At 43.8% G+C, this 25,033-nt stretch overlaps 1 protein-coding gene across 2 annotated transcripts in view; it reads left to right on the top strand.

The window, feature by feature from the left end:
* The window catches only part of TGFBR2 (transforming growth factor beta receptor 2), a 92,441-nt gene extending 75,051 nt beyond the window's left edge, over positions 1-17,390 (top strand). For both annotated transcript variants that reach the window (XM_061395725.1, XM_061395726.1), the window contains 2 exons: positions 11,956-12,083; positions 14,862-17,390. In XM_061395725.1, the coding sequence (XP_061251709.1) occupies positions 11,956-12,083; positions 14,862-15,041 (308 nt within the window). In that variant the 3' untranslated portion in view covers positions 15,042-17,390. The remainder of the gene's footprint in view (positions 1-11,955; positions 12,084-14,861) is intronic.
* The last annotated feature ends 7,643 nt before the right edge of the window (positions 17,391-25,033 follow it).

A 25,033-nucleotide genomic window follows, 5' to 3' on the forward strand; every position in this document is an offset into this window, starting at 1 on the left:
GAAGAGATATCAGCTAAAAAATTCCGTGACGTGGGAATGGAAACAGTCACCCACGTCCAGAAAGCTCAGAGAATCCCAGGTAGGTTAAACACAAGGAGAAACACTCAAGATTCACAATAATCCAATTGACAAAAATTAAAGACAAAGAAAATTTTAATAGCAACAAGGAAAAATCAACAAATAGCATACAAAGGAACTCCCATAAGGTTATAAAGCTGATTTTCAGCAGAAACTCTTAGGAAGTGGTATAATATATTTAAAGTTATGAAAGGGAAGAGTCTACAACCAAGAATCTACAAGCAGGAGTCTACAAGCAAGGTTCTCTTTCAGATGCAATTAAGAAATCAAAAGTTTTACAGACAAGCAAAAGCTGGAGAACTCTGCACCACCAAACCAGCTTTGCAACAAATGCTAAAGGAACTTCTCTAGGCAAAAAGAAAAAAAGAGCCACAACTAGAAACAAGCAAATTACAAATGGCAAAGCTCACCATTAAAGGCAAACATACAGTAATGGTAGGAAATCATTCATACTCAAATATGATGTCAAAACCAGTGATTGTGAGACTAGGAGAGCACAAATGCAGGATATTGGAAGTGTATTTGAAATGAAAAGGCAAGCAACTGAAAACGATCTTGTTTATGTATAGCCTGCTGTATCCAAACCTCATGGTAATCACAAACGGAAAATCTACAGTAGGTGCACACGGAAAAAAGCAGCCGAAACACAACACTAAAGTTGTCAAATCACAAGAGGAGAGAAGAAAAGAGAAAGGAAAGAAAAAAACCTACAAGAAACAATTCCAGAACAATTAATAAAATAGCAAAAAAAAGAACATATACATTGATAATTATCTGAAATGTAACTGGATTAAATGCTCCAACCAAGAAACATAGACTGGCTAAATGCTTACAAAAACAAGACCTATGTATGTGCTGTCTACAAGAGACACACTTCAGACCTAGGGACACATACAGACTGAAAGTGAGGGGATGGAAAAAGGTATTCCATGCAAGTGCAAATCAAAAGAAAGCTGGAGTAGCAATACATATATCAGACAAAATATTCTTTAAAGACTGTTACAAGATACAAAGACGGATACTACATAGTCATCAAGGGATCAATCCAAGAAGAAGATATAACAGTTGTAATATATTTATATATATGTAAATATATATGTACCCAACATAGGAGCACTTCAATATATAAGGCAAATACTAATAGCCATTAAAGGAGAAATCGACAGTGATACTCTTTGATCAACGGATGGATCATTCAGAAAGAAAATAAGGAAACACAGGCCTTAAATGACACATTAGACCAGAGGGACTTAATTGATATCTATAGAGCATTCCATTAAAACTGCAAAGAACAGAAACACGTGGAGGCTAAACAGTATGCTGCTAAACAATCAAGGGATCACTGAAAAAGTCAGAGAGGAAGTCGGAAAATACCTAGAGACAAGCGAAAACCAAAGCATGAGGATGCAAAACAGATGCAGCAAAACCAGTGCTAAATGGCAAGTCTTATCTCAGGAAACAGGATAAATCCCAAATAAACAACCTAAAGTTATACCTAAAGCCACTAGAAAAAGAGCAACAAATAAAACCCACAGTGCAAGCAAAGAGATGGTAAAGATCATAGCAGTAAAAAAAGAAACAGAGACAAAGAAAACAATAGATAAGATCAGTGAAACTAGACAGCTAGTTCTTTGAAAAGATAAACAAAATTGACAAACCTTTAGCCAGACTCATCAAGAAAAACCAGAGGGCTCAAATCAATAAAATTAGAAATGAAAAAGGAAGAGCTACAGTGGACATCACAGAATACAAAGGATCATAAGAGACTACTACAGCAACTACATGCCAATAAAATGGACAACTTAGAATAAATGGACAAATTCTTAAAAAGGTACCATCTCTCAAGACTGACCCAGGAAGAAATAGAAAATATGAGCAGACCAGTCACAAGTATGGAACTGAAACCATGATTTTAAAATTCCCAACAAACAAAAAACACTCCCATACTCACTCTGTGAGGCCATCACTCTGGTACCAAAACCAGACAAAGATATCAGAAAAGAAGAAAATCACAGACCAATATCACTAGTGAACATAGACCCAAAAATCTTCAACAAAAATACTAGCAAATCAAATCCAACAATACAGTAAAAGGCTCATAGACCATGATCAACTGGGATTTACTGCTGAGATGCAAGGTTTTTTTTTCTAATATCTGCAAATGAATCAGCATAATACACCATATTAACAAACTGAAGAATAAATTTGTTTTTTATAGTAAACACTCATACCATATGATATAAATAAATCATCATACCATGTGATCCTCTCAACAGATACAGGAAAAGCTTCTGACAGAATTCACACTCATGTATAATGAAAATCTCCAGAAGGTGGACATAGAAGAAACATAATTCAACATAACAAAAGCCATATATGACAAACCTACAGTCAACATCCTACTGAATGGTGATAAGCTGAAAGCATTTCCTCTAAGATCAGAACAAGGTACGGATATCCACTCTCACCAGTTTATTCAACAGTTTTGGAAATCCTAAATTCACTGTAATCAGAGAAGAAAAGAACTAAAAGGAATCCAAATTGGAAAAGAAGTAAAACTATCACTGTTTGCAGATAACATGATACTACAGATAGAAAATCCTGAAGATGTTACCAGAAAACTGTTTGAGCTCATCAATGAATTTGGTAACATTGCAGGATACAAAATAAATACACAGAATCTGTTGCATTCCTACACACTAACACCAACAGACCAGAATATGAAATTAAAGGAACAATCCTATATATCACTGCATCAAAAAGAATAAAATACCTAGGGATAAATCTACCTAAGGAGGCAAAAGACGTGCACTCCAAAAATTTTATATGTGCCGATGAAAGAAACCAAAGGTAACACAAACAGATGGAAAGAGACACCATGTTTCTGGATCAGAAGACATATTGTCAAAATGACTATACTATCCAAGGCAATCTACAGATTTCAGTGCAGTCTCTATCAAAGTACCAGTGGCATGTTTCATAAAACTGGAACAAAAATTGTTTACATTTGCATGGAGACACAAAAGACCCAGGATAGCCAAAGCAATCCTGAGGAAGAAAAACAGAGCTGGAAAAATCAGGCTCCCTAACCTCAGACTATACAACAAAGCTACAGTAATCAAAAAAGTATGGTATTGGCACAAAAACAGAAATACAGATCAACAGAACAGGAGAGAAAGGGTAGAAATAAACCCATGCACCTATGGTCAATTAATCTGTGCAAAGGAGGCAAACACATACAATGGAGAAAACACAATATCTTCAATAAATGGTGCTGAGAAAACTAAACAACTACATGTAAAATAATGAAATTAGAACATTCTCTAACACCATACACAAAAATAAACTCAAAATGGATTAAAGACCTAAAGGCAGGACAGGATAATACATAACTTTAGCAGATAACATAGGCAGGACACTCTCTGACATAAATCACAGCTGTGTCTTTTTAGATCCATCTTCTAGAGTAATGGAAACAAAAATAAATGGGACCTAATTAAACTTACGACTGAGCAACTGAATTGACTGAACTGACTGGATTAAACTCAAAAGCTATTGCACAGTAAAGGAAACCATGAACAAAGTGAAAAGGTAACTCACAGAATGGGAGAAAATATTTGCAAACCACGAGACTGACAAGGGATTAATCTCCAAAATTCACAAACAGTTCATGCAGCTGAATATCACACAAACAGCCCAATCAAAAAATGGGCAGAAGACCTAAATAGACATTTCTCTAAAGAAGCCATCAGATCAGATCAGATCAGATCAGTCGCTCAGTCGTGTCCGACTCTCTGCGACCCCATGAATCGCAGCAGGCCAGGCCTCCTTGTCTGTCACCAACTCCCAGAGTTCACTCAGACTCACATCCATCGAGTCAGTGATGCCAGCCAGCCATCTCATCCTCTGTCGTCACCTTCTCCTCTTGCCCCCAATCCCTCCCAGCATCAGAGTCTTTTCCAATGAGTCAACTCTTCGCATGAGGTGGCCAAAGTACTGGAGTTTCAGCTTTAGCATCATTCCTTCCAAAGAAATCCCAGGGCTGATCTCCTTTAGAATGGACTGGTTGGATCTCCTTGCAGTCCAAGGGACTCTCAAGAGTCTTCTCCAATACCACAGTTCAAAAGCATCAATTCTTCAGTGCTCAGCCTTCTTCACAGTCCAACTCTCACATCCATACATGACCACAGGAAAAACCATAGCCTTGACTAGACGGACCTTTGTTGGCAAAGTAATGTCTCTGCTTTTGAATATGCTATCTAGGTTGGTCATAACTTTCCTTCCAAGGAGTAAGCGTCCTTTAATTTCATGGCTGCAGTCACCATCTGCAGTGATTTTGGAGCCCAGAAAAATAAAGTCTGACACTGTTTCCACTGTTTCCCCATCTATTTCCCATGAAGTGATGGGACCGGATGCCATGATCTTAGTTTTCTGAATGTTGAGCTTTAAGCCAACTTTTTCACTCTCCACTTTCACTTTTATCAAGAGGCTTTTTAGTTCCTCTTCACTTTCTGCCATAAGGGTGGTGTCATCTGCATATCTGAGGTTATTGACATTTCTCCTGGCAATCTTGATTCCAACTTGTGTTTCTTCCAGTCCAGCATTTCTCATGATGTACTCTGCATATAAGTTAAGAAGCCATAGAGATGGCCAAAAAGAACATGAAAAGATGGTCAATACTGCTAATCACTCAGTTCAGTTCAGTCGCTCAGTCGTGTCTGACTCTTTGTGACCCCATGGACTGCAGCACGACAGGCCTCCTTGTCCATCACCAACTCCCGGAGTTCACCCAAACTCATGTCCATCGAGTCAGTGATGCCATCCAGCCATCTCATCTTCTGTCGTCCCCTTCTCCTCCTGCCCCCAATCTTTCCCAGCATCAGGGTCTTTTCCAATGAGTCAGCTCTTCACATCAGGTGGCCAAAGGATTGGAGTAATCACTAGAGAAACACAAATCAAAACTACAAAGAGATAGCACCTCACACCAGTCAGAGCAAACAATAAATGTTAGAGAGGCTGTGGAGAAAAGTGAATCCTCCTAAACTGTTACTGGGAGAACAGTATGGTGCTTCCTTATAAAACCAAAAATAAAGCTACCATATGATCCAGTGATCCCAGTCCTGGGCATACATCTGGAGAAAACCATGGTTCAAAAAAGTGTGTAACATCCCAGTGTCCATTGCAGCACTATTTAAAATAGTCAAGACATGGAGGCAACCTAAATATCCATTGCTAGGTGAATGGATAAAGAATATGTAGTTCATATATATGATGGAATAATACTCAGCCATGAAAAAGAGACACAATGCCATTTGCAGCCACATGGATGGACCTGGAGGTGATTATACTAAGTAAAATAAGTTCAGACAGAAAAAGACAAATGATATGTTGCTTATATGTGGAATCTTAAAAGATACAAATGAATTACAAAACAGACGCACAGACTTAGAAAAACTTACAGTTATTAAAGGGAAAGGTGATAGAGAAGGATAAATGGGGAGTTTGGGATTGAAATATACACACTGCTATATATCAGATAGATAACCAAGAAGGACCTACTGTATATTACAGGGAACTCTATTCAATATTCTGTGATAACCTAAATGGGAAAAGAAATTGAAAAAGAATAGACACATATATATGTATCAATGAATCACTTTGCTGTACACCTGATGCTGGTACAACATTTTTAATCAACTACAGACCAATATAAAATTTTTTAAAATGCTGAGAGTGCAGCAGTGAGAAAAATCTTTGTCCTCAAGGGACAGAGTGTCTAATGAAGAGCTAATACAGCGTGCTGCAGTCCATAAGGTTGCCAAAGACTCAGACACGACTTAGTAACTGAACAATAACAAAATATGCTAGAAAGACAAGTAATGTGTCAGTATCAGGGCTGGGGATGATGGTTGCAGAAAGAAAACCCAAGTTGGGCATAGCTAATAACAGAGACTGTTATTTCAGAGACTTAGGTCATCTGGAAGTATGCAACAGAAAAACCAAGAAAACAGGTTTTTCAGAGTTGTTTGAGGAGGGAACGAGATGGAAGGAGCTGGCTGGTGTGTTATTGTTTTATAAAGGAGTAAGTCATGAACTCACCATCTCTCCAGGACAAACCTGGAGACTGGCTCTCTTACAAAGAAATCTCTGTCCTGGCTTTGGTTCGTCTGGTGTCCGTGCAGGAGTCTGTGTGTAATGTGTGGGAGGCAGAGGAAGGCGGGTCCTTTCAGGGCCCCCCTCTGGGAGCACGGCAGGCAGTGTTCATGTCACCCAGCCACACTGGCCCCCAGGCCGCCTGACTTTCAGATCCCTAGCCATGTCAGCCTTTGAATAGCAGCTGACACACAGCAGCCAGCTGAGCAAGTATTTTCACAAGACGATGAGAAACAAACTCAGCCTGCTGCAGCCTGTGAGGCAGAAAAAATGAAAGGAAAGGAGTGGGGTGGGGGCAGGGAAGAGGGTGGGAGAGGAGTGAAGAGAGCCTGGGATAGCAACCTTCCTCTTCCTGCGTTTTGAGGCAGGATAATTTGGAAGGAAGACAGATATAAAAGGGTTCCGCTCTGGGGAAAACTGCCAACAATTTTGCAGCCCTGTGAAGTTGGAACCACGATCAAAACAGCAGCTGTGGACCAGATGCTGACTTTAAGAGGAGCATCCCTATTGCCCAGGCCCCTCTGAGCACCAGAGCTCAAGGTGCGGACTTTTCTTCTGCCAGCCTCCAACCAGATAAAGAGATGCCAAGGGGTGGGGGTGAGGCCCTGGCCCTCAGGGGAGCCTGGGATGGGGGTGGAAAGAAGAGCAGCGAGGTCTAGAAGCTTCCTAGAGCAGCGGCTATTTGAAGCCTTCAAGGAGATCCCAGGGTCCCTGGTGCACCTAGCCCTGGGTGGTGGCGGTGGGGGGAGGGGGGGGGGCTGATCTCAGCAGGTGGTCCTGCTGGGGGAGCAGGGTGTCAGCCTGGGGACGGACCGAACCCTTGGGTCGGCCGGACTCTTGAAGAGGAATCCAAGTTCAGCAGTCTGTAGGGAAAAGAAGGCAGGAAAGGCCTAGGAGAGAAGGAACAGGAAGTGAGACAGGCCGTGGAGGGAGCTGGTGAGCCCCAGGCGGTCACCTGGGGAACAGCTGAAGCATGATCCTGCTGGGGACTGGGGACGCTGGCGCAGAGCGCACACACACCTCAGCGTCACACCCCTGACTCCGGGTTTATCTTCCGTCTGCTGTCAGTTGACAGTTAGTGTACCTTCCACTGGCATTTGTGGTTCTGCATTCCTGGCTCTAACCGCTCACGGATCTTGTGTTGAGTTTATGACCCACAGCTGCTTGACTCACGGATGCAAAGCTCACGTATCCAGGGGATCGGGTGGGAGACTGGGCGTCCGTGGGTGTTGGCGTCTGCCTCTGGTCCTGGGACCGGCCCCTGCAGGTACTGAGGGAGCTCTGTGCTGAGTGATGGTGGCGGCACTCACGCTCTCTCTTGTGCTGTGGATATGGAAACTGAGGCACAAGGTGGTGCCCTCTCTCTTCCAAGTCCTCACCTCTAGTTTGTGATGGAATCCAGGCAGGCACAACTAACCATGTCCCTGCTTATGATGCATATTGATAGCACTTTAAGTGCTAAACTTAACCTTACTCTTTAAGCTCCTTGATTCTTTTTTCATAGAGGTATTTCTTTCTTTCTTTTTTTGGCCACAGTGCACAGCACACAGAATCTTAGTTCCCTGACCAGGGATCAGACCTGTGGTCCCTGCAGTGGAAGCAGAGTCCTAACCACTGGACTGCCAGGGAAGTCCCCAAATTCTTAAAAGATGACACTCTCTGACCTACCCTTTGACTTGCTTTCTCTGCTGTTCTTCACATTATTTAATCGAGGGCACAAAGAGGAAAATGCCACAGTCTTACTTTTCCCCACCTGCACTGCCACCAGCCTGATCCCAGGACTGATCCTGATCCAGACATGAACTGCACCACAGTCATGTCCTCCAGAGGAAGACACTTAAGACTGTTCACACTCCCATGTTGTCATTGGCTTCAGACTGCCCCTAGGGCTGAGGCTGTCATGTTCTAGAAATCTCCAGGCCAGGAAGCTCCTATTAGCCAAGGGCAGTTCTCCATAGAAGGGAGAGAGCGTGTGCCCTTACGACCCAATGCCTGCAGCAGCTGGGGGCTAGTGCCTATGGCTCAGTAAGGGGGGTTTAGGCAGGCTGCCAGCCACACCTGCTGTGGTAGCCAAAACGGCTGGAAAGGGAGAGTCAGCGGACTAATACATTGTCTAAGGAGCAATTTATATCATACGCAGACCCCGTCACATCGCATTATATTATACACACCTGAGAGTGTGGCACCAAGAGAGCACCATCATTTGATCAGATTGGGTTACGGGACAGCTCTGGAGTGGGGACGTGGAGGTCATCCAGTTCAGAAGCCCGTTCAGTTTAGAGAAGAGAAGGCTTAGGTCAGGGTAAACCCTAATGAGAACAAACTCTGATTCTCAGTTCTCAGCTCTTGATTGAATCCAAGCCAGCTCATATCTATTGAAAGCCACCTATGTATAAGACATAATTTCAGGAGGGAATTAAGACACAAAATTCAGTCTGTGTCTTGGTCCTGAGGAATTTACAGTCTGGTAAAAATGTAAGGGAATGGAAGAGAGAAATAAGACATCTAAGTACTATCCAAATCAACATTCAGATCTCACCTCCAGAGTACTACAGATCCAGGGGCTGCAGGCTCTTGAAGGCAGACACAGACACACAGTAGGTTGTTTATGCTCGTCTCAAAGTGACGAGGGGGTATGAGGAGGGTGGGAGAAGCCTCCATCCCACTAAGGGAAGAAACAGTATCCTGCCAGCCTTCTAGCTGGGTGAGGCTGAAGAAGATAAATATGCAAGAGGGCTCTGGGAACGGGGGAAAGTCAAATAAACAAGAACAAGCCATCTCTTTTCAAAATGTCATTTTGCCTTAAATGCTTCTTCGATTCTAAGCCTGTAGGGGCCATTTATTGAAAGTTTCACTCATTAAACAGGGTTATTTTGAAGTAAAGGCCAAAGGTTGTATTTATTCTGGAGGAAACTGTTGAGTCATGCCCACTCTTCCCTTTGGGCCCAGACATGTTTCAGTGCTGTAGTGCTTTTAGTTTCTAAATTGTCCTGCGACCCACTGATGTGGGTATTGTCCCACCCACTTAAATTAACAGCCTTTCTAATCTTCACCTTGAGTTTATGCATGGGCCACTTTGGATAGGACCTAAGATTCATTCATTTGTGATAAAAACTCTCAACAAATATGATACAAAGGGAACACAATTCAACATAATAAAGACCATTTACGATAAATCTACAGCTAACATTATACTCAGCTGTGAAAAGCTGAAAGGTTTTTATCTAAAATTAAGAACATGACAAGTATGCCTACGGTTGCCACTTCTATTTAACATATTATTGGAAGTTTTAGGTACAGCAGTTAAACAAGAAAAAAAGAGGCATCCAAATAAGTAGAGAAGAAATGGTCACCATTTGCAGATGACATGATATTATATGTAGAAAACCCTAAAGACACCACCCAAAACCCAATGGGACTAATGAGTGAATTCAGTTACGTTGCAGGATGCAGGATTAATACATAGAAATTTGTTGCATTTCTAAACACTAATGATGAACTATTGGAAAGAGAAATTAAGAAAACAATTTGATTTACAATCAAATAAGAATAAAATACCTAGGGATAAATTTAACCAAGGGTAGAAGACTACCTGTACTCTAAACACTATAAGACATTGAATAAGGGTAAATGGAAAGATATCCTATGTTCATGGAATAAAAGATTAATATTGTTAAAATGTTCATAATATTCAAAGCAGTCTGCAGATTTAATGGAATCCCTATCAAAATACCCATGACATTTTTTACAGGACTAGAACAAAATAATCCTAAAATGTGTATGGAACTACCAAAGACCCCAAATAGCCAAAGTAATCTTGAGAGAAAAAGAACAAAACTGGAAGAATCATGCTCCCTGACTTCAGACTGTACTACAAAGCAGCAGTAATCAAAATGGTGTGGTACAGGCACAAAAATAGACATGCAGACCAATGGAACAGAATAGAGGGCCCAGAAATAAACCCACACACTTGTGGTCAACTAACCTACAACACGGGAGGCAAGAATAGACAACGGAGAGAAGACATTCTCTTCAATAAGTGGTGCTGGGAAAGCTGGACAGTTATGCGTGAAAGAGTGAAATGATGTTTTTTCATACTACATGCAAAAAAGTATGTGTGTACACACACACACACACACACACACATATTGGAATATTAGCCATAAAAGACAATGAAATTTTTCCATTTGCAATGACAGGGATGGAGCTAGAGGATATTATGCTTAGTGAAATAAGGCAGACAGAGAAAGACAAATACTGCTTGATTTCACTTAAATATGGAATCTATAGAATGAAACAGAGGCAGATAAACTGCTGCTCATTGCCAGCAGAGTGAGGGGTGAAGGGAGGGGAAATGGGCGAGGGTGATTAAGAGATACAGGCTACCAGGAATGAGATAGATAAGTTATAAGGATACAATGGACAGCATAGAAAACATAGCTCGCGTTTACAACTGTATACAGAGCACAGCCTACAAGAACACTGAGTTACTATGTTGTATACCTGAAACTGATACAGTATGGTCCCCCTGCCGGTGCAGGAGATCTAAAAGATGCAGGTTCGATCCCTGGGTCGGGAAGATCCCCTGGAGGAGGAAATGGCAAACCACTCCAGTATTCTTGCCTGGAAAATCCCATGGACAGAGAAGCCTTGTGGGCTCCAGTCCACAAGAGATGGACGTGACTGAGCAACTATACTTCAATAGGAAAAAATTAGAAGAAAATAAGTGACATGAATTTCCCTTAAAAAAAGAAAATAAATGGACCTTAGTTGAAACCTGAAACTCTGATGAAGGGTTTACATCATCCTTCATTATTTTCTTTTTAGCGAGTATCACTGAAGGAAAATTACATTTTTTAATTGTTTGTTATCAATCTCTCTCCTCTGTCAGCTAACTAAAACAGCATTTCTGAACCTCTTTTTCATTATTACTATTGAAAGGAGACTTTGTAGACTTCTTTTTTTTCTTTAATCACTACTCCCCACGACTTTTTATTCCTGTGGGAAAATATACATGATATAAAATTCACCAGTTTAGCCATTTTTAAGTGTTTACGATTTTTAAAAAAGTGGTGCAGTTGGGTAGCATTAAGTACATTCACAATGGTGTGTAATCATAATCATCATCATTATCCATTTCCAGAACTTTTCCATCTCCCCCAGCTGAAATGCTGTACCAGTGAACAGAGTCTCTCCATCCCCCAACAACGTATATTCTCCTCTCTGCCTCTGTGAAGTAGCCTAATCTAGGTACCTTACATAAGGGGAATCATACAATATTTGTCATTTAATGTCTGGCTTATTTCATTTGGCATAATCTGTGTTGCAGCATCTATCAATTTCATTCCTTTTTTATATGGCTGAATCTCTGCAAGAAATTTAATACCACATATTAAATCTATTTATGTGCTGTGGACCTTTGTAGGGCCACAAACCTTTGTAATATGGAAGATTTTTCTACCTCCTAGGAACCACGATCCTTAAAGCCTGTATCCCCTGACCCTGTTGATCTTGTTCTCGGATCTGTCTCCAGCCGTTAGCACTTCACGGTCACTGAACAGTCACGTGTTGACTACTTCAAGGTCCTTCTGTGACCCTCCTTATAATTTTATTAATCCATTAGAATTAAAAACCACCCCCAGCATAATCACAGGCGAATCCTGACAGTATCCCAACCGTGCATGCCCTTCTCAAGGCCCTGTGTCCGCCCGCTCTCTCCAACAGAAGTGAAGGACTATGAGCCTCCGTTCGGGTCTAAGGTGCGGGAGCATCCCTGTGTGGAAAGCATGAAGGACAACGTGCTGAGAGATCGAGGCCGACCAGAGATTCCCAGCTCCTGGCTCAACCACCAGGTGAGGAGGGACTGTCGTATTCACCCAGAGGTAGAGGGACAGCTCAGGCAGCAGAGAAGTGCAGGCTGATGGGCATCAATCGGATGTGTTCCGTGATTCTGCTTGGTTTTCTTCATAAAGGAGTTTCAGTAAAATGGGATGACCTTGTTACTGTATGTCCCACCACAAGTAAGAAAGGGCTCACACAGAACATGTGACGGGCACCTGTCATATGGTCTAAGACCCCTTGGTTCTGAACTAAAATATTTTGTTTACAGCCTCTGCCACTCATCCTTTCCATAGGGAGTTTGTGTTTTGTTCTCTTCTGGGTTCCAAATGTTTTCTTCTGGGAACCTTCAACATTGGCAGGAACTACTTGTGAGAAAGAAGGGATTGTCTGCCAGCTGGCCTGCGAGGGGCTGCTGTGTGCTCAGGCCACAGCAGGCCTGTCGGGGAGGAGGCCGGGATGAAGAAAGGCAAAGAAGAGCAGAGGGCAGGGGAACAAACAGGAAATCTGTCTTTCCAGAACTTCCTGACAGGCGGTGGATGCGGCCGTCCATCCGCAGCAGATTTTTTGCTCTGGGGGCATTTTGATGGGGCAGGGGAGGGGCAAGGAGGACCGTGGGCTGCGGGAGCAGGGATGGTCTGACACAGCAGAGAGGAGCTCTGGACCACACCCCCGTGCTCCCAGCCCACGACACCCTGTCTTTCCATTGACGTAAACCTTTTATGGCTGCCTTTGGATGAATTCCCTCACCCAGGGAGAGCTGGGCTAAGTCCTAGGTTTCCTAAGGGTAAGGCAAATGCAGATGGGAAGCCGAAACCACAGTCAGGCGTGGCAAGGAGACAGATGGAGCAGGAAGCCTGGTATGTGCCTGCCTGGCTGAGAGCCGCTTCAGCGGGCAGGCCGCTAACATCGGGGAGAGCCTGCAACAGGCTGTGGACCCAACCGTGGGGGCCTGGGGTTTCTCCCCGGGTTTCAGTGGTTTCAGCAGAGCCTCTTTGACTTTGAAAATGCAAAGCTGTTTTGTGTTCACTCTAAACTCAGAAGGTGCAATATTGTTTCCTTCAGCTCTGTCGCCTCCTCTGCTATACAGTTCTTATAATGAATAGCCATTATTCATGATGATAAAATTCTGGAAAGAATTTGCATAATACATTTTTTTCTCTTAATGAGATTTGTTGCCCTATTGATTTCAAGTTAATGCTTAATATTTAATTTAATTTACTGCCTGTAATTACAGTGCCAGAATAAAATAAATGTTACGTGTGTACCAACAATAACACTCCACTCTTAACAGGGCCATCAATCAATACCATCAATTAGGGGAATTATACAATTAATCCAACATCATGGGCTCACTCAGGGGGCAGGAAGGGAGGGCAGGTCCTGGGTGTGGGGTGCTGTTGCTCAGACTGCAGACAGGAAAGTGCTGCTCTCAGGGAAGGGCTGGAATGGGTCCATCCCCTGGGGCCACCCATGTGCGGGCCCCCCAGTGACAGGGTCGGGCTCTGAGAGGCACAGTCTGTTTCCACTCTTTGGGCTACGTATTTAGTCTGTGTCTGCCTTATTTCCAAAAAACAACTTGAACTAACAAAAACATTTGCAATGCAAAATGAGAGTTAAAGCTGTGAGAGAAGACCCTTGTCGTCTGTTGTGGACAGCATTTTCTGGATGGGCCTTTTTTGAGTGGGGCCTTTAGGGGGTTAGGTCAAGCCCCCTGATACAGCCTGCAGGACATACGAAGACAGCTGTTTGCCAGGGTCCAGGCTGAAGCTGGAGAGGAAGGGCCTAGCAGAGAGTGTCCTTGAAACTGCTGGAAGATGGGCTTGGATCCTTACAAAGCATGTGGACTTGACTAATGCAACCAGACTAATGCCCACATGTCACTCCAACCGGGATAGTCAGTCCTATTGAAATAGGAATGCTGGTGGCTCAGATAATAAGGAATCCGCCTATAGTGCAGGAGCCCCGGGTTCGATCCCTGGGTCAGGAAGATCCCCTGGAGAAGGGCATGGCAACCCACTCCAGTATTCTTGCCTGGAGAATCCCAAAGGACGGAGGAGCCTGTTGGGCTACAGTCCATGGCATCGCAGAGTTGGACAGGACTGACTGTAACACACACATATGATTCCAGCTCTGACTCTCTGGAAAAGGCAATACCATTGAGACAGTTAAGAGATCAGTGGTTGTTGGGGGCTCAGGAAAGGAAGGAGGGCCTACGAGGCACACACAGAGGAAGTTCAGGGCAGTGACCTTGTGGGGGCTGTAATGATGGACGCTTGGTCAGAACCCTGATCCTGTACCTCACCATGAACCTCGCTCTGGCTGACTGTGGTCAACGGTGATGTTTCGTGTTGCTTTACTGGTTTTAACAAATGCCTCACACAGATGCAGGGTGTTGATGCGGGGCGGGGGGAGGCGGTCTGCATGGGGGGAGGGGGTATATGGTATGGAAATTCTGTAATTTCCATTCGATTTTGCCGTGAACCTAAAGCTTCCCTCAATAATAAAGCCTGTTACTGCACCCCCGCTCCCTGGAATAGAGAGGTAGGAAATGGCAGTAGGAGCCCACTTCTTGGGAATTTTCACGAACGGGGATGCGGCTGTCCCCGGAAGCCTGCTGGGGACCTTGTGCTGTGTCTCCGCTTCCCCGCTTCCTGTGAGCAGGAGCCCCCGAGTGCTGCGGTCAGATGGCGCCGGGGGGCTGGCCTGCAGGGGGCACAGGGCAGGGGCTCCCCCACCCCCAGGAGCTTTCCACCCCTTCTCAGGGGCCTGTGGACCCTCTCCCCCTGCAGGGCATCCAGACGGTGTGCGAGACGCTGGCCGAATGCTGGGACCATGACCCCGAGGCCCGGCTCACGGCGCAGTGCGTGGCCGAGCGCTTCAGCGAGCTGGAGCACCTGGACAGGCTCTCCGGGAGGAGCAGCTCGGAGGAGAAGATCCCCGAAGATGGCTCCCTCAACACTACCAAATAGCTCTTCCCGCGGCCGGCCCAGCGCGGCCGCCCTGTGGCCAAAGAGCAGGGTCAGCAGAAAGCTGCCCCTGACGATGCTTCCTGGAACCCGGGGTGCTCCCTCCCCCGAGCTGGGAGGGGGTGGCAGGAAGCAGCTTCTGCCTTTGACGTTGTCATAGGATAAGCTGTGTTAGCACTTCCTCAGGAAATGAGATTGATCTTACAATAGCCAATAACATTTGCACTTTATTAATGCCTGTATATAAATATGAAATAGCTATGTTTATATATATCTATATATGTCTATATATACACAGCCATACTCGTGGAAAGAGATGAGGACAGAGACCACACGTGCCCAGACGTGGGCTGGATGGGCAGCCTCAGCACTTGACGGCACGCGTGTGCTGGGCTCGGGGCACACGGGGAGGGGGTCTCTGCCTTCAGAGAGAGGCTCGGGTCTAGGAGCCTGCTGTGCCGCACTGCACTTGCTTTTGCAACGTAGTAACTCCCTGCACTGGGTCCTGTCCTGGCTGTGGAGCCAAGTGGAGCCGCACTGTCTGGGGACCAGACCCCAAGGTCCCCACGTCCCATCATCTCTCCTGGACTCGGCACTGAGCGTCACACCCACGTTTGGTTTGTGAACCTCTGTCCTCAGCTAGCTCAGAAAGTCTCATCGCGTCAACGTTTTAAGTCCCATCTTTTACCTCCACAAGCTACAGAAAAATCAGGACATGTTTTCCCTACCCGTGAAATTGCCACACCTTGTACTAATGAGAAAGTGTTCTTTTTAAAAAAATCCCCCCCTCCACCTGTGTTACTGTTCCCCATTTCCTAAAAGGGCACAGATCTCCCTTCCAGGCTCTTTATGTTCAGTTTTTCATCACGCTCGGTTTCTGTCTTCCGCTTGCCATGCATCACTGGTAGGTCTCAGGCTCCAGGGGACTTGAGCACGTTTTGGCCACGTGGACAGTATTGAAGCAGCATTGCGCTGCCACAGTCAGGACTGTCCAGGCACTCGGAACGTGTGTCTTGCTTGGCCAGCACAGTGTTTAACAAAATTGAGCCACTTTTTAAATATCTGGAGATTTTGCAAACAAATTTTGGATCCCCGAGTGAGACTAGATAGCTGATGGCTTACAGTTCTCGCTGTTCCACATCATTCACAGATGATGGTGTAGACACACTTAGAAAGCTGCTCTCTTCCCCTGTGAACATTCGTGTTTCCCCCTGTTCTCACCCTAGTTTGGGAATTAAACCTTCTTTCCCCAGCCAAGGTTCCCTGCAAGAAATGTGCATTCACGCAATCATTCTCTGGCTATAGATTGTCGTTTTGATTCCCTTCCTGGGGTTAAAATTTGAAGTTGGCCTTTTTTTTTTTTTTTTGGAGTGACAGGGACTGCCTCTGGATGGTCCCTATTAACCCAAATCTCTTTTGCTTGTATATTAAAGAGTGTTCCCCTTTGCATTCAAAGGGGGAGACCTTTACTCCAAGAAGTTGTTGTCATGGTTACCAGTCTCTTAGTCATACCCACCTTCCCAATGTTTGCAGAATTTGATGAATGTGGGACGCGGGAGTCCCATCTACAGTTAGGAAATATGTGTCCATGTGGGTAAGAACAAAGAATGAGCTTTAATCCTCCATAAGAAACTTGGTAATCCACAAACAGGTGTTAATGCTGCAAATAACAAGCTCTTTTGTAAACATGATTTGAAGCTTACTTTCAGCCAAATAGGTAGGAATATTGGAGAGGGACTGGCAATGATCAGATCAGCTCTGCTTGGGTTTTGGAAGCCGCATCTCATTGGGGTTTTAGCAGAAACGCTGAAGTTGGGATTAGGTGGAATTTTTAGGAACCCTTCTTGGTTCAAGTGGACTGAGAGAGATTAGGCAGTTTGGCCACAATGCCATGGAAGTGCCCAGAAGTCCCGTGCACTTTAGGGCTGGTGATGCTGTCCCAATAGCTGTTGCTCATTGACCTCTAGTGGTGAATTTCTAGAATACTGGTCCATTATGGGAACTGCCAAGATTCAAAAGAGCTTTATCACTTCTGGGTCATCATCAGCATAAACTGGAATGTAGATGATACTGTGGCTTGTTTTATGTTTGTTTTTTCCTTATTCAAGAAAAAGACCAAGGAATAACATTCTGTAGTTCCTAAAAATACTGACTTTTTTCACTACGTAAAGGGAAAGTTGTATTCTTTTATGGAACATTTCAGCAATACTCATGTATTAAAATAGGAATGTGAATGCTGTGTACTCTTTTTATATCAAATGTGTCAAGCACTTATTTTCATTCTATGCATTGTTTGTCTTTTATATAAATAAAATGTTTATTCGATTGAATAAAGCAAAAGTACTCAGGTCAGCTTCCTGCCTCCTGTTCTTGTTCATAGGAGCCCGCAAGCCTCATTTGGTTATTTTGTAGTCTGCAGAAAAATCCACAAGACAGATCCTCTCCAGCTTTTCCACGTTCCGTCATCTTCACCTGACTGTGGCAGGTCCCTATTTCTAAAAATCAGTCACTTAGTACGGACATGTGGCAGGTGCTGGTGGTGGCTTGCTCCTCATCCCAGGGTCAGCACGGCGTCGCTCTGCATTTCCAAACAGTACCGTGTCTATCGTTTCCCCCTGGCTTTTCCTGGGGCGTGGCTTCTCCTGGGGCGTGGCTTCTCCTGGGGCGTGGCTTCCCCTGGGGCGAGGCTTCTCCTGGGGCGTGGCTTCCCCTGGGGCGAGGCTTCCCCTGGGGCGAGGCTTCCCCTGGGGCGAGGCTTCCCCTGGGGCGAGGCTTCTCACAGAGCTTGGCTTCTAACCAGGTGGCACAGCCTTGACCCTGCACATGCTTGCTTCTGCCCTCCCTTCCTCCTCACAGTAACGGGCTGCCACCATCTTTTCCTTCTCCAGGTGTCATGCTTCCTGCCTCTTCCTGTCTACCCAGCCACCGCATCTCGCTTGGAGCTTTTTCATTGAGGTATAATTGATATACAACACTGTATTAGTTTCAGGCGTACAACAAAATGATGCAATATTTGAATGTATTGTGAAAGGGCCACCATAATAAGTTTAGGTAACATCCATCATCATAGTTACAAAATTTTTTTTCTTATGGTAAGAACTTTTAAAACCTACTCTTAGCAACTTTCAAACATGCAATATGGTATTATTATCTATTGTTGCCATGCTGTACATTAGATCCCCGGGACTTATTTTGTAAACTGGAAGTTTATACATTTTGACCCCGTTCACCCATTTCATCCACTCCCACCCTCTGCCTCTCTGGCAACCACAAGTGTGTTCTCTGTAGCTCAACTTTTTTTTTTTTTTTTCAAATTCCACACATCAGTGAGATCTCAATGGTATTTGCGTTTTTCTGTCTGACTTATTTCACTAAGCATGATGCCGTCAACTTCCGTCCATGTTGTCACAAATGGCAAGATTTAAATTTTCATGACTGAAAATATTGTTGATGTAAGTGCCACATTTTTAATCCACTCATCCATCAGTGGATACTTAATTTCATATCTTGGCTTAATGCTGCAGTGAACATGGGGCACAGATATGTTTTCAAGTTAACGTTTTCATTTTGTTTGGATAAATACCCAGACGTGGAATTGCTGGATTGTCTGGTAGCTCTATTTTGAAATTTTTGAGGACCCTCCATATTATTTTACATAGTGGTTGCACCGATATGCATTCTCACCAACAGTGCACCCAGCCCCAGAGCTGTGACAACCAAAAGCATCACCAAACATTGCCAGATATCCCCTAGGGACAAAATTGTGGCTCCCAGCTGAGGGTCACTTAGGTGGACGGGGTCCTGTCCTACTGTGGGCATTAGTTCTAATGCTATCTTAATAGTAGCTTGGCAGTTTTAGAGATTACTAATTTTAGCGGTTACCTGCTCCTCCATTTACCACCTACGTGACCTGAGTAAATTACTTAATCTTCCCATGCCTCACTTAATCATGTGTACAGTGGAATTTTTACAGGCTTCGTCTAATACCAGAGACCACTGTGGTAAGGAATACTGGTAAGGCGTTTGGAGTTGCTATTGAAATTGGAAAGCCCTCAGGGCATATTGGCCAATGTTAGGCTGCTTTAGTGTGCCAGGGCTGTTTTCCAGAGAGGCTAGGACTGAGATACACGTTAGGGCGCACTAACAGCACAGAGGAGAAATGGATGTGCCGCAAGCCTGGAGCACAGGGCAGCTCCTGTGCTGTGCACAGGGTGCACAGCGGTCATCTGGGGAGGGTGCCCACTCACTGAGCACTGGCCTGGACTTCCTCCCTGAGGCGGGTAGTGCCCATTTCCCAGGTGAGAAATGCGCCAAAGACTCCGGTAAGAAGCTTAAGGTCTCAGAGAACTTGGTCTGCTTGCGGAGCCAAGTTGTCCTGGACCTCAAATCTGGAATAATCATTTGGAGTAATGCTTGGTTCTTTTCTGTACTGTCTCCTGAGGGTTGGCCTGCCCAGTGGCATGACAGGGCCACATCACCACAAAACGTCCTGCCCCTTCCTCATGGCACCATCATTCTCATCCCCCGCCCTGCTCCCCTGGGGCTGCACGCACAACCAGGACAGGGAAGGTGTGCGCGTCCTCGTCTGTGCTGCCGGACAAGCTTCCTCTCGTGTGAGAAGTGCTGCCTAAGTTCTTGCTGAGAGCAGGACTGGGGGACAAATGTGCACGCTCCTTCATAAGGTTTCAGACTGTGCCAGCCTTTAAAAACATTTTTTTTTTTAGTGTGTCTGTTTATTTTTTAGCAATGGCAACCCACTCCACTACTCTTGCCTGGAAAATCCCATGGATGGAGGAGCCTGGTAGGCTGCAGTCCATGGGGTCGTTAAGAGTCAGGCACTACCGAGCTACTTCACTTTCACTCATTGGAGAAGGAAATGGCAACCCACTCCAGTGTTCTTGCCTGGAGAATCCCAGGGACGGGGGAGCCTGGTGGGCTGCCGTCTATGGGGTCGCACAGAGTTGGACACGACTGAAGCGACTTAGCGGCGGCAGCAGCAGAAAAAAAATTAACACATTCAGCCTTAGTTCAGTCGCTCAGTCATGTCCGACTCTGCCACCCCATGAATCACAGCACGCCAGGCCTCCCTGTCCATCACCAACTCCCGGAGTTCACTCAGACTCACGTCCATCAAGTCAGTGATGCCATCCAGCCATCTCATTCTCTGTCGTCCCTTCTCCTCCTGCCCCCAATCCCTCCCAGCATCAGTCTTTTCCAATAAGTCAACTCTTCGCATGAGAACAACAGACTGGTTCCAAATAGGAAAAGGAGTGCGTCAAGGCTGTATACTGTCACCCTGCTTATTTAACTTATATGCAGAGTACATCATGAGAAACACTGGGTTAGAAGAAGCACAAGCTGGAATCAAAATTGCCGGGAGAAATATCAATAACACATTCAGCCTGGACTTTTACAAATATTATGGCTTGAAATATAGCTGAGTTTAAAAACTTGAATTGACTTTTTTTTAATGCATTAAGTAGATAATTGTCCTTATTTTTGGCAGCTGCAGGGGCTGGGATGAGGAATGATGAGGTTAGCATGCTCCCTGCAAGGAAGCAGATCCACACTAGCCCTTAGGAAGCACCAAACACCACGTGCTGTGTTTTTCCATCTGTATCTCTTTTCATCACTGCCACCAACCTATGAGGTAGTCTCACCTCCACATTAGAGGTGAGGAAACTGAAGCAGGGAGTGAGGCATCAGTAAGGGCCCACGGTGAGCGGTCCTAAGGCCAGGACGGCAACTGAAGCAGTCAGATTCCGGAGTGCACACATAGACCCTGAACACAAGGTGAAGCGGGAGTTGAAGGCAGGTGGAGCCTAGGATGCTCAAGGGTCTGATTCCTTAGGGTCAAACCCAGATGAGGACGATGCAGTGCACACTGGAGGGGTTGGGGTGGCCGTTAGGGAGTGAAGATTGTTCCTCAAAGGAATGGATTCTGGGCTCCAGCCCAAGCGCTCCAGCCAAAACGGGAGCCAAGGTCTTCCGACCCCCCTCGAGGGCTCCGTTTTGCCCGGGTTATTTCAGTTCTGGCTACTGCAAAGTCGGGAGCATTCCTGGTGGTGGTAAATCTCCAAGTGCCCTCAGCAGGGTCCTGGCCCTCACACCCTTCAGCAGCTCTGGAATGCAGGCACTCTCTGTGCCTGGCAGTTTCTAGTGTGCAGTGGTGGCTTTTAAGTTCTCTATGCAAATGACAGTGTGTCCACTAATAGTCTAGTCCAGAGGGAAAAGCCTTCATGAGTGACAGGGAAGTTTTCATTTAAGCAAACTTGTCCATCCGTTTTCACAAAAGTCACTAAAGTTGACATCTGCAATTTTGTTCATTTTTCTCCAGAAATAGGCTGCCTAATCGTTACTTATCATATTTCCAATTAGTTTTTTTTTTTTTTTAACTTGGATAATTATAGCTCCAGACCATGAGTGTGGGGCCATGGCTTTGGGGCCTACTTTGCAAACTGTTCAGATAAAGACAAGACTGGGAAATTTCCCCCATTACATGGCCTGCCAATCAGCCTCATGTGGTGAAATTTAATTCTAATATACCTCCTGATATTGGTGCATTTAAAAATAGCTTGTTAAGAGTCTTCCTATTCTAATTAAGCTAAAATTGCACATGCTATGAAATGTGTGCTGTCTCACTCTTTACACACACACACACACACACACACACACACACACACACCCCTTCCTGAAAAGTCACACTTGTGCAGCCTATGCAAAACAGCACTGCTAAAACTGTCTTCTAATCTTCCCCCTCTATGTCTGCAATGTAGACAGTAATGATAGCTCTGGTGCTAGAGTCATCAAAAAGAATGACGTGTCTTCAAAATGTCATATTTTGTCTATTCATAACAAAATCATTAAAATTGGGACCTCTAGAGCCAGACTTCCTTGGTTTGGTTCAAATCCTAGCTCTGCACTATCTGACATGGTGTAAACCTTTTAATCATTCTATTTGATTCCTTACCAAATAAAATGAAACCTAACTGGGAGAGTAGTAAGAATAACTATAAAAATAGAGTTAACTATTTTCAAAGTGGTTAGGACAGAGATAGGTGTATGTAAGTATTGATTTCTATTCAGTTCAGTTCAGTCACTCAGTTGTGTCTGACTTTGCAACCCCATGGACTGCAGCACGCCAGGCTTCCCTGTCCATCACTAACTCCCAGAGCTTGCTCAAACTCATGTCCATTGAGTCGGTGATGCCATCCAACCATCTCACCCACTGTCATCCCCTTCTCCTCCTGCCTTCAATCTTTCCCAGCGTCAGGGTCTTTTCCAGTGAGTCAGTTCTTCACATCAAGTGGCCAAAGGACTGGAGTTTCAGCTTCAGCATCAGTCCTTCCAGTGAATATTCATGACTGATTTCCTTTAAGATGGACTGGTTGGATCTCCTTGCAGTCCAAGGGACTCTCAAGAGTCTTCTCCAACACCACAGTTCAAAAGCATCAATTCTTCGGCACTCAGCCTTCTTTATGGTCCAACTCTCACACCCATACATAACTACTAGAAAAACCATAGCTTTGACTAGATGGACCTTTGCTGGCAAAGTAATGTCTCTGCTTTTTAATATGCTGTCCAGGTTGGTCATAGCTTTTCTTCCAAGGAGCAAGCATCTTTTATTTTCACGCTGCAGTCACCATCTGCAGTGACTTTGGAGCACAAAAAAATAGAGTCTGTTACTGTTTCCATTGTTTTCCCCATCAATTTGCCATGAAGTGATGGGGCCAGGTGCCATGATCTTAGTTTTTTAAACGTTGAGCTTTAAGGCTGCTTTTTCCCTTTCTTCTCTCACTTTTGTCAAGAGGCTCTTGAATTCCTCTTTGCTTTCTGCCATAAGGGTGGTCTGCATATCTGAGGTTATTGATATTTCTCCCAGCAATCTTGATTCCAGCTTGTGCTTCATCCAGCCTGGCATTTTGCATAATGTACTCTGCATATAAGTTAAATAAGCAGGGTGATAGTATACAGCCTTGACATGCTCCTTTGCCAATTTGGAACCAGCCTGTTGTTCCATGTCTGGTTCTAATTGTTGCTTCCTGACCTGCATACAGATTTCTTAGGAGGCAGGTAAGGTGGTCTGGTATTCCCATCTCTTTAAGAATTTTCCACAGTTAGTTGTGATCAACTCAAAGGCTTTGGCATAGTCGATAAAACAGAAGCAGATGTTTTTCTGAAACTCTCTTGCATTTTTGATGATCCAACGGATGTTGGCAAATAGATCAAATGATCTATTATCTACTCCAAAATGAAGTTATGATGGTGTCATATTTTAGAGACATAATATCTCAACATCACTATCAGAGAAATGCAAATCAAAACTACAATAAGGTATCAGCTCACACTGGTCAGAATGGCCATAATCAAAAAATCTACAGACAATAAATTCTAGAGAAGGTGTGGAGAAAAAGAAATATTCACTGGTAGAAATGTAATTTGGTAACAGTCTCTATGGAGAACAGTATGGAGGTTCCATAAAAAACAAAGAGATACCATATGATCCAGCAATCCCACTCCTGGGTGTGTATATAGAGAAAACCATAATTCAAAAATACACATTCATCCCAGTGTTCACTACTGCACTATTTACAATATCCAGGACATGGAAACCATCTAAATGTCCACTGACAAATAAATGGATAAAGAAGAAGTGGTGTGTGTGTGTGTATATGTGTGTGTATATATATATATAGTGAAAATTACTCAGCCATAAAAAAGAATGAACTAATGCCATTTGCCACAGCAGGAATGGGCCTAGAGATGATCCTACTAAGTGACATAAGTTAGAGCATGATAAGTATATGATGTCACTCCTATGTGAAATCTAATTTTGAGAAAACACAAATGAATTTATTACAAAACAAAAACAGACTCAAAGATTTAAAAAACAAACTTCATGTTGATGTATGGCAAAACCAATACAATATTGTAAAGTAATTAGCCTCCAATTAAAATAAATAAATTTATATTAAAAAATAAATACACATTAAAAAAAAAAACCTTATGGTTCCCAAAGGGGAAATGTAGTGGTGGGGGGACAATTTAGTAGCTTGGGGTTAACATACACACACTGCTATATATAAAATAAATAATCAACAAGGACCTACAGTGTAGCACAGGGAAACTCGATATTCTGTAATAACCAATACAGAATAGAATCTGAAAAAGAATGAATGTATGTATATATTCAGTCATTTTGCCGTATACTTGGAACTAACACAACACTGTAAATCAACTATACTCCAGTAATTAAAAAAAAAAAAATACACAACGTTCCCCAAGTCATTGGGTAAAATGGTCCCATGAAGAAGATGAGCCATGTCTTCTGTATAAAAACCTTGCCACTAGCTCCCTTCCATGAAGTGCTTCTAACTACTCATGGTTTGGCACTGCCCTATTCAAATAGATGTTTGCTGTAAGTCTTCAAAATTTATTATGGTTCAGTTTACCTTTGAAAACACAAATACACCACAATTTCTTCATTTACCTTACTCAAAGACACTGAGATTTTTCTTTCTTTTTTTTTTTATTACAAAATTCAGAGTAGACAGTATGGATATATTAAAGAAGGAACTATATCAAAATTAAAAGAAGTAAGATGATTTAGGTTTTAGAATTCATTGGAAAATATACAGATTGAGTATGACTAGTGAAGAAACTGGACAAGAGCAGAAGACAGCATAGTGGTGACTTCCCCAAAGTGAGACAAGCTCTGCCAGTTTAAACACTAACAAAATGCTTGCAGGATCTAGACGCTGAAAACTACAGGAAACTGATGAATATAAAAGACCAACATAAATGGAATGCTATTCTTTGATCATCAACTGGAAGATTCAGTATTGTTAAGATATCTATTCTCTCCAATCTGATCTGTAGAGTCAAGACAATTCAATCAAAATTCTAACTTTTTTTGGATAGATATCAGTAAGGAAATTCTAAAATGTATGTACAAGTGCAAAGGAACTAAGATGGCACAAGCAATTCTGAAAGAA

The sequence above is a fragment of the Bos javanicus genome, chromosome 22 (genome assembly GCF_032452875.1).
Source record: "Bos javanicus breed banteng chromosome 22, ARS-OSU_banteng_1.0, whole genome shotgun sequence".
Classification (NCBI taxonomy): domain Eukaryota; kingdom Metazoa; phylum Chordata; class Mammalia; order Artiodactyla; family Bovidae; genus Bos; species Bos javanicus.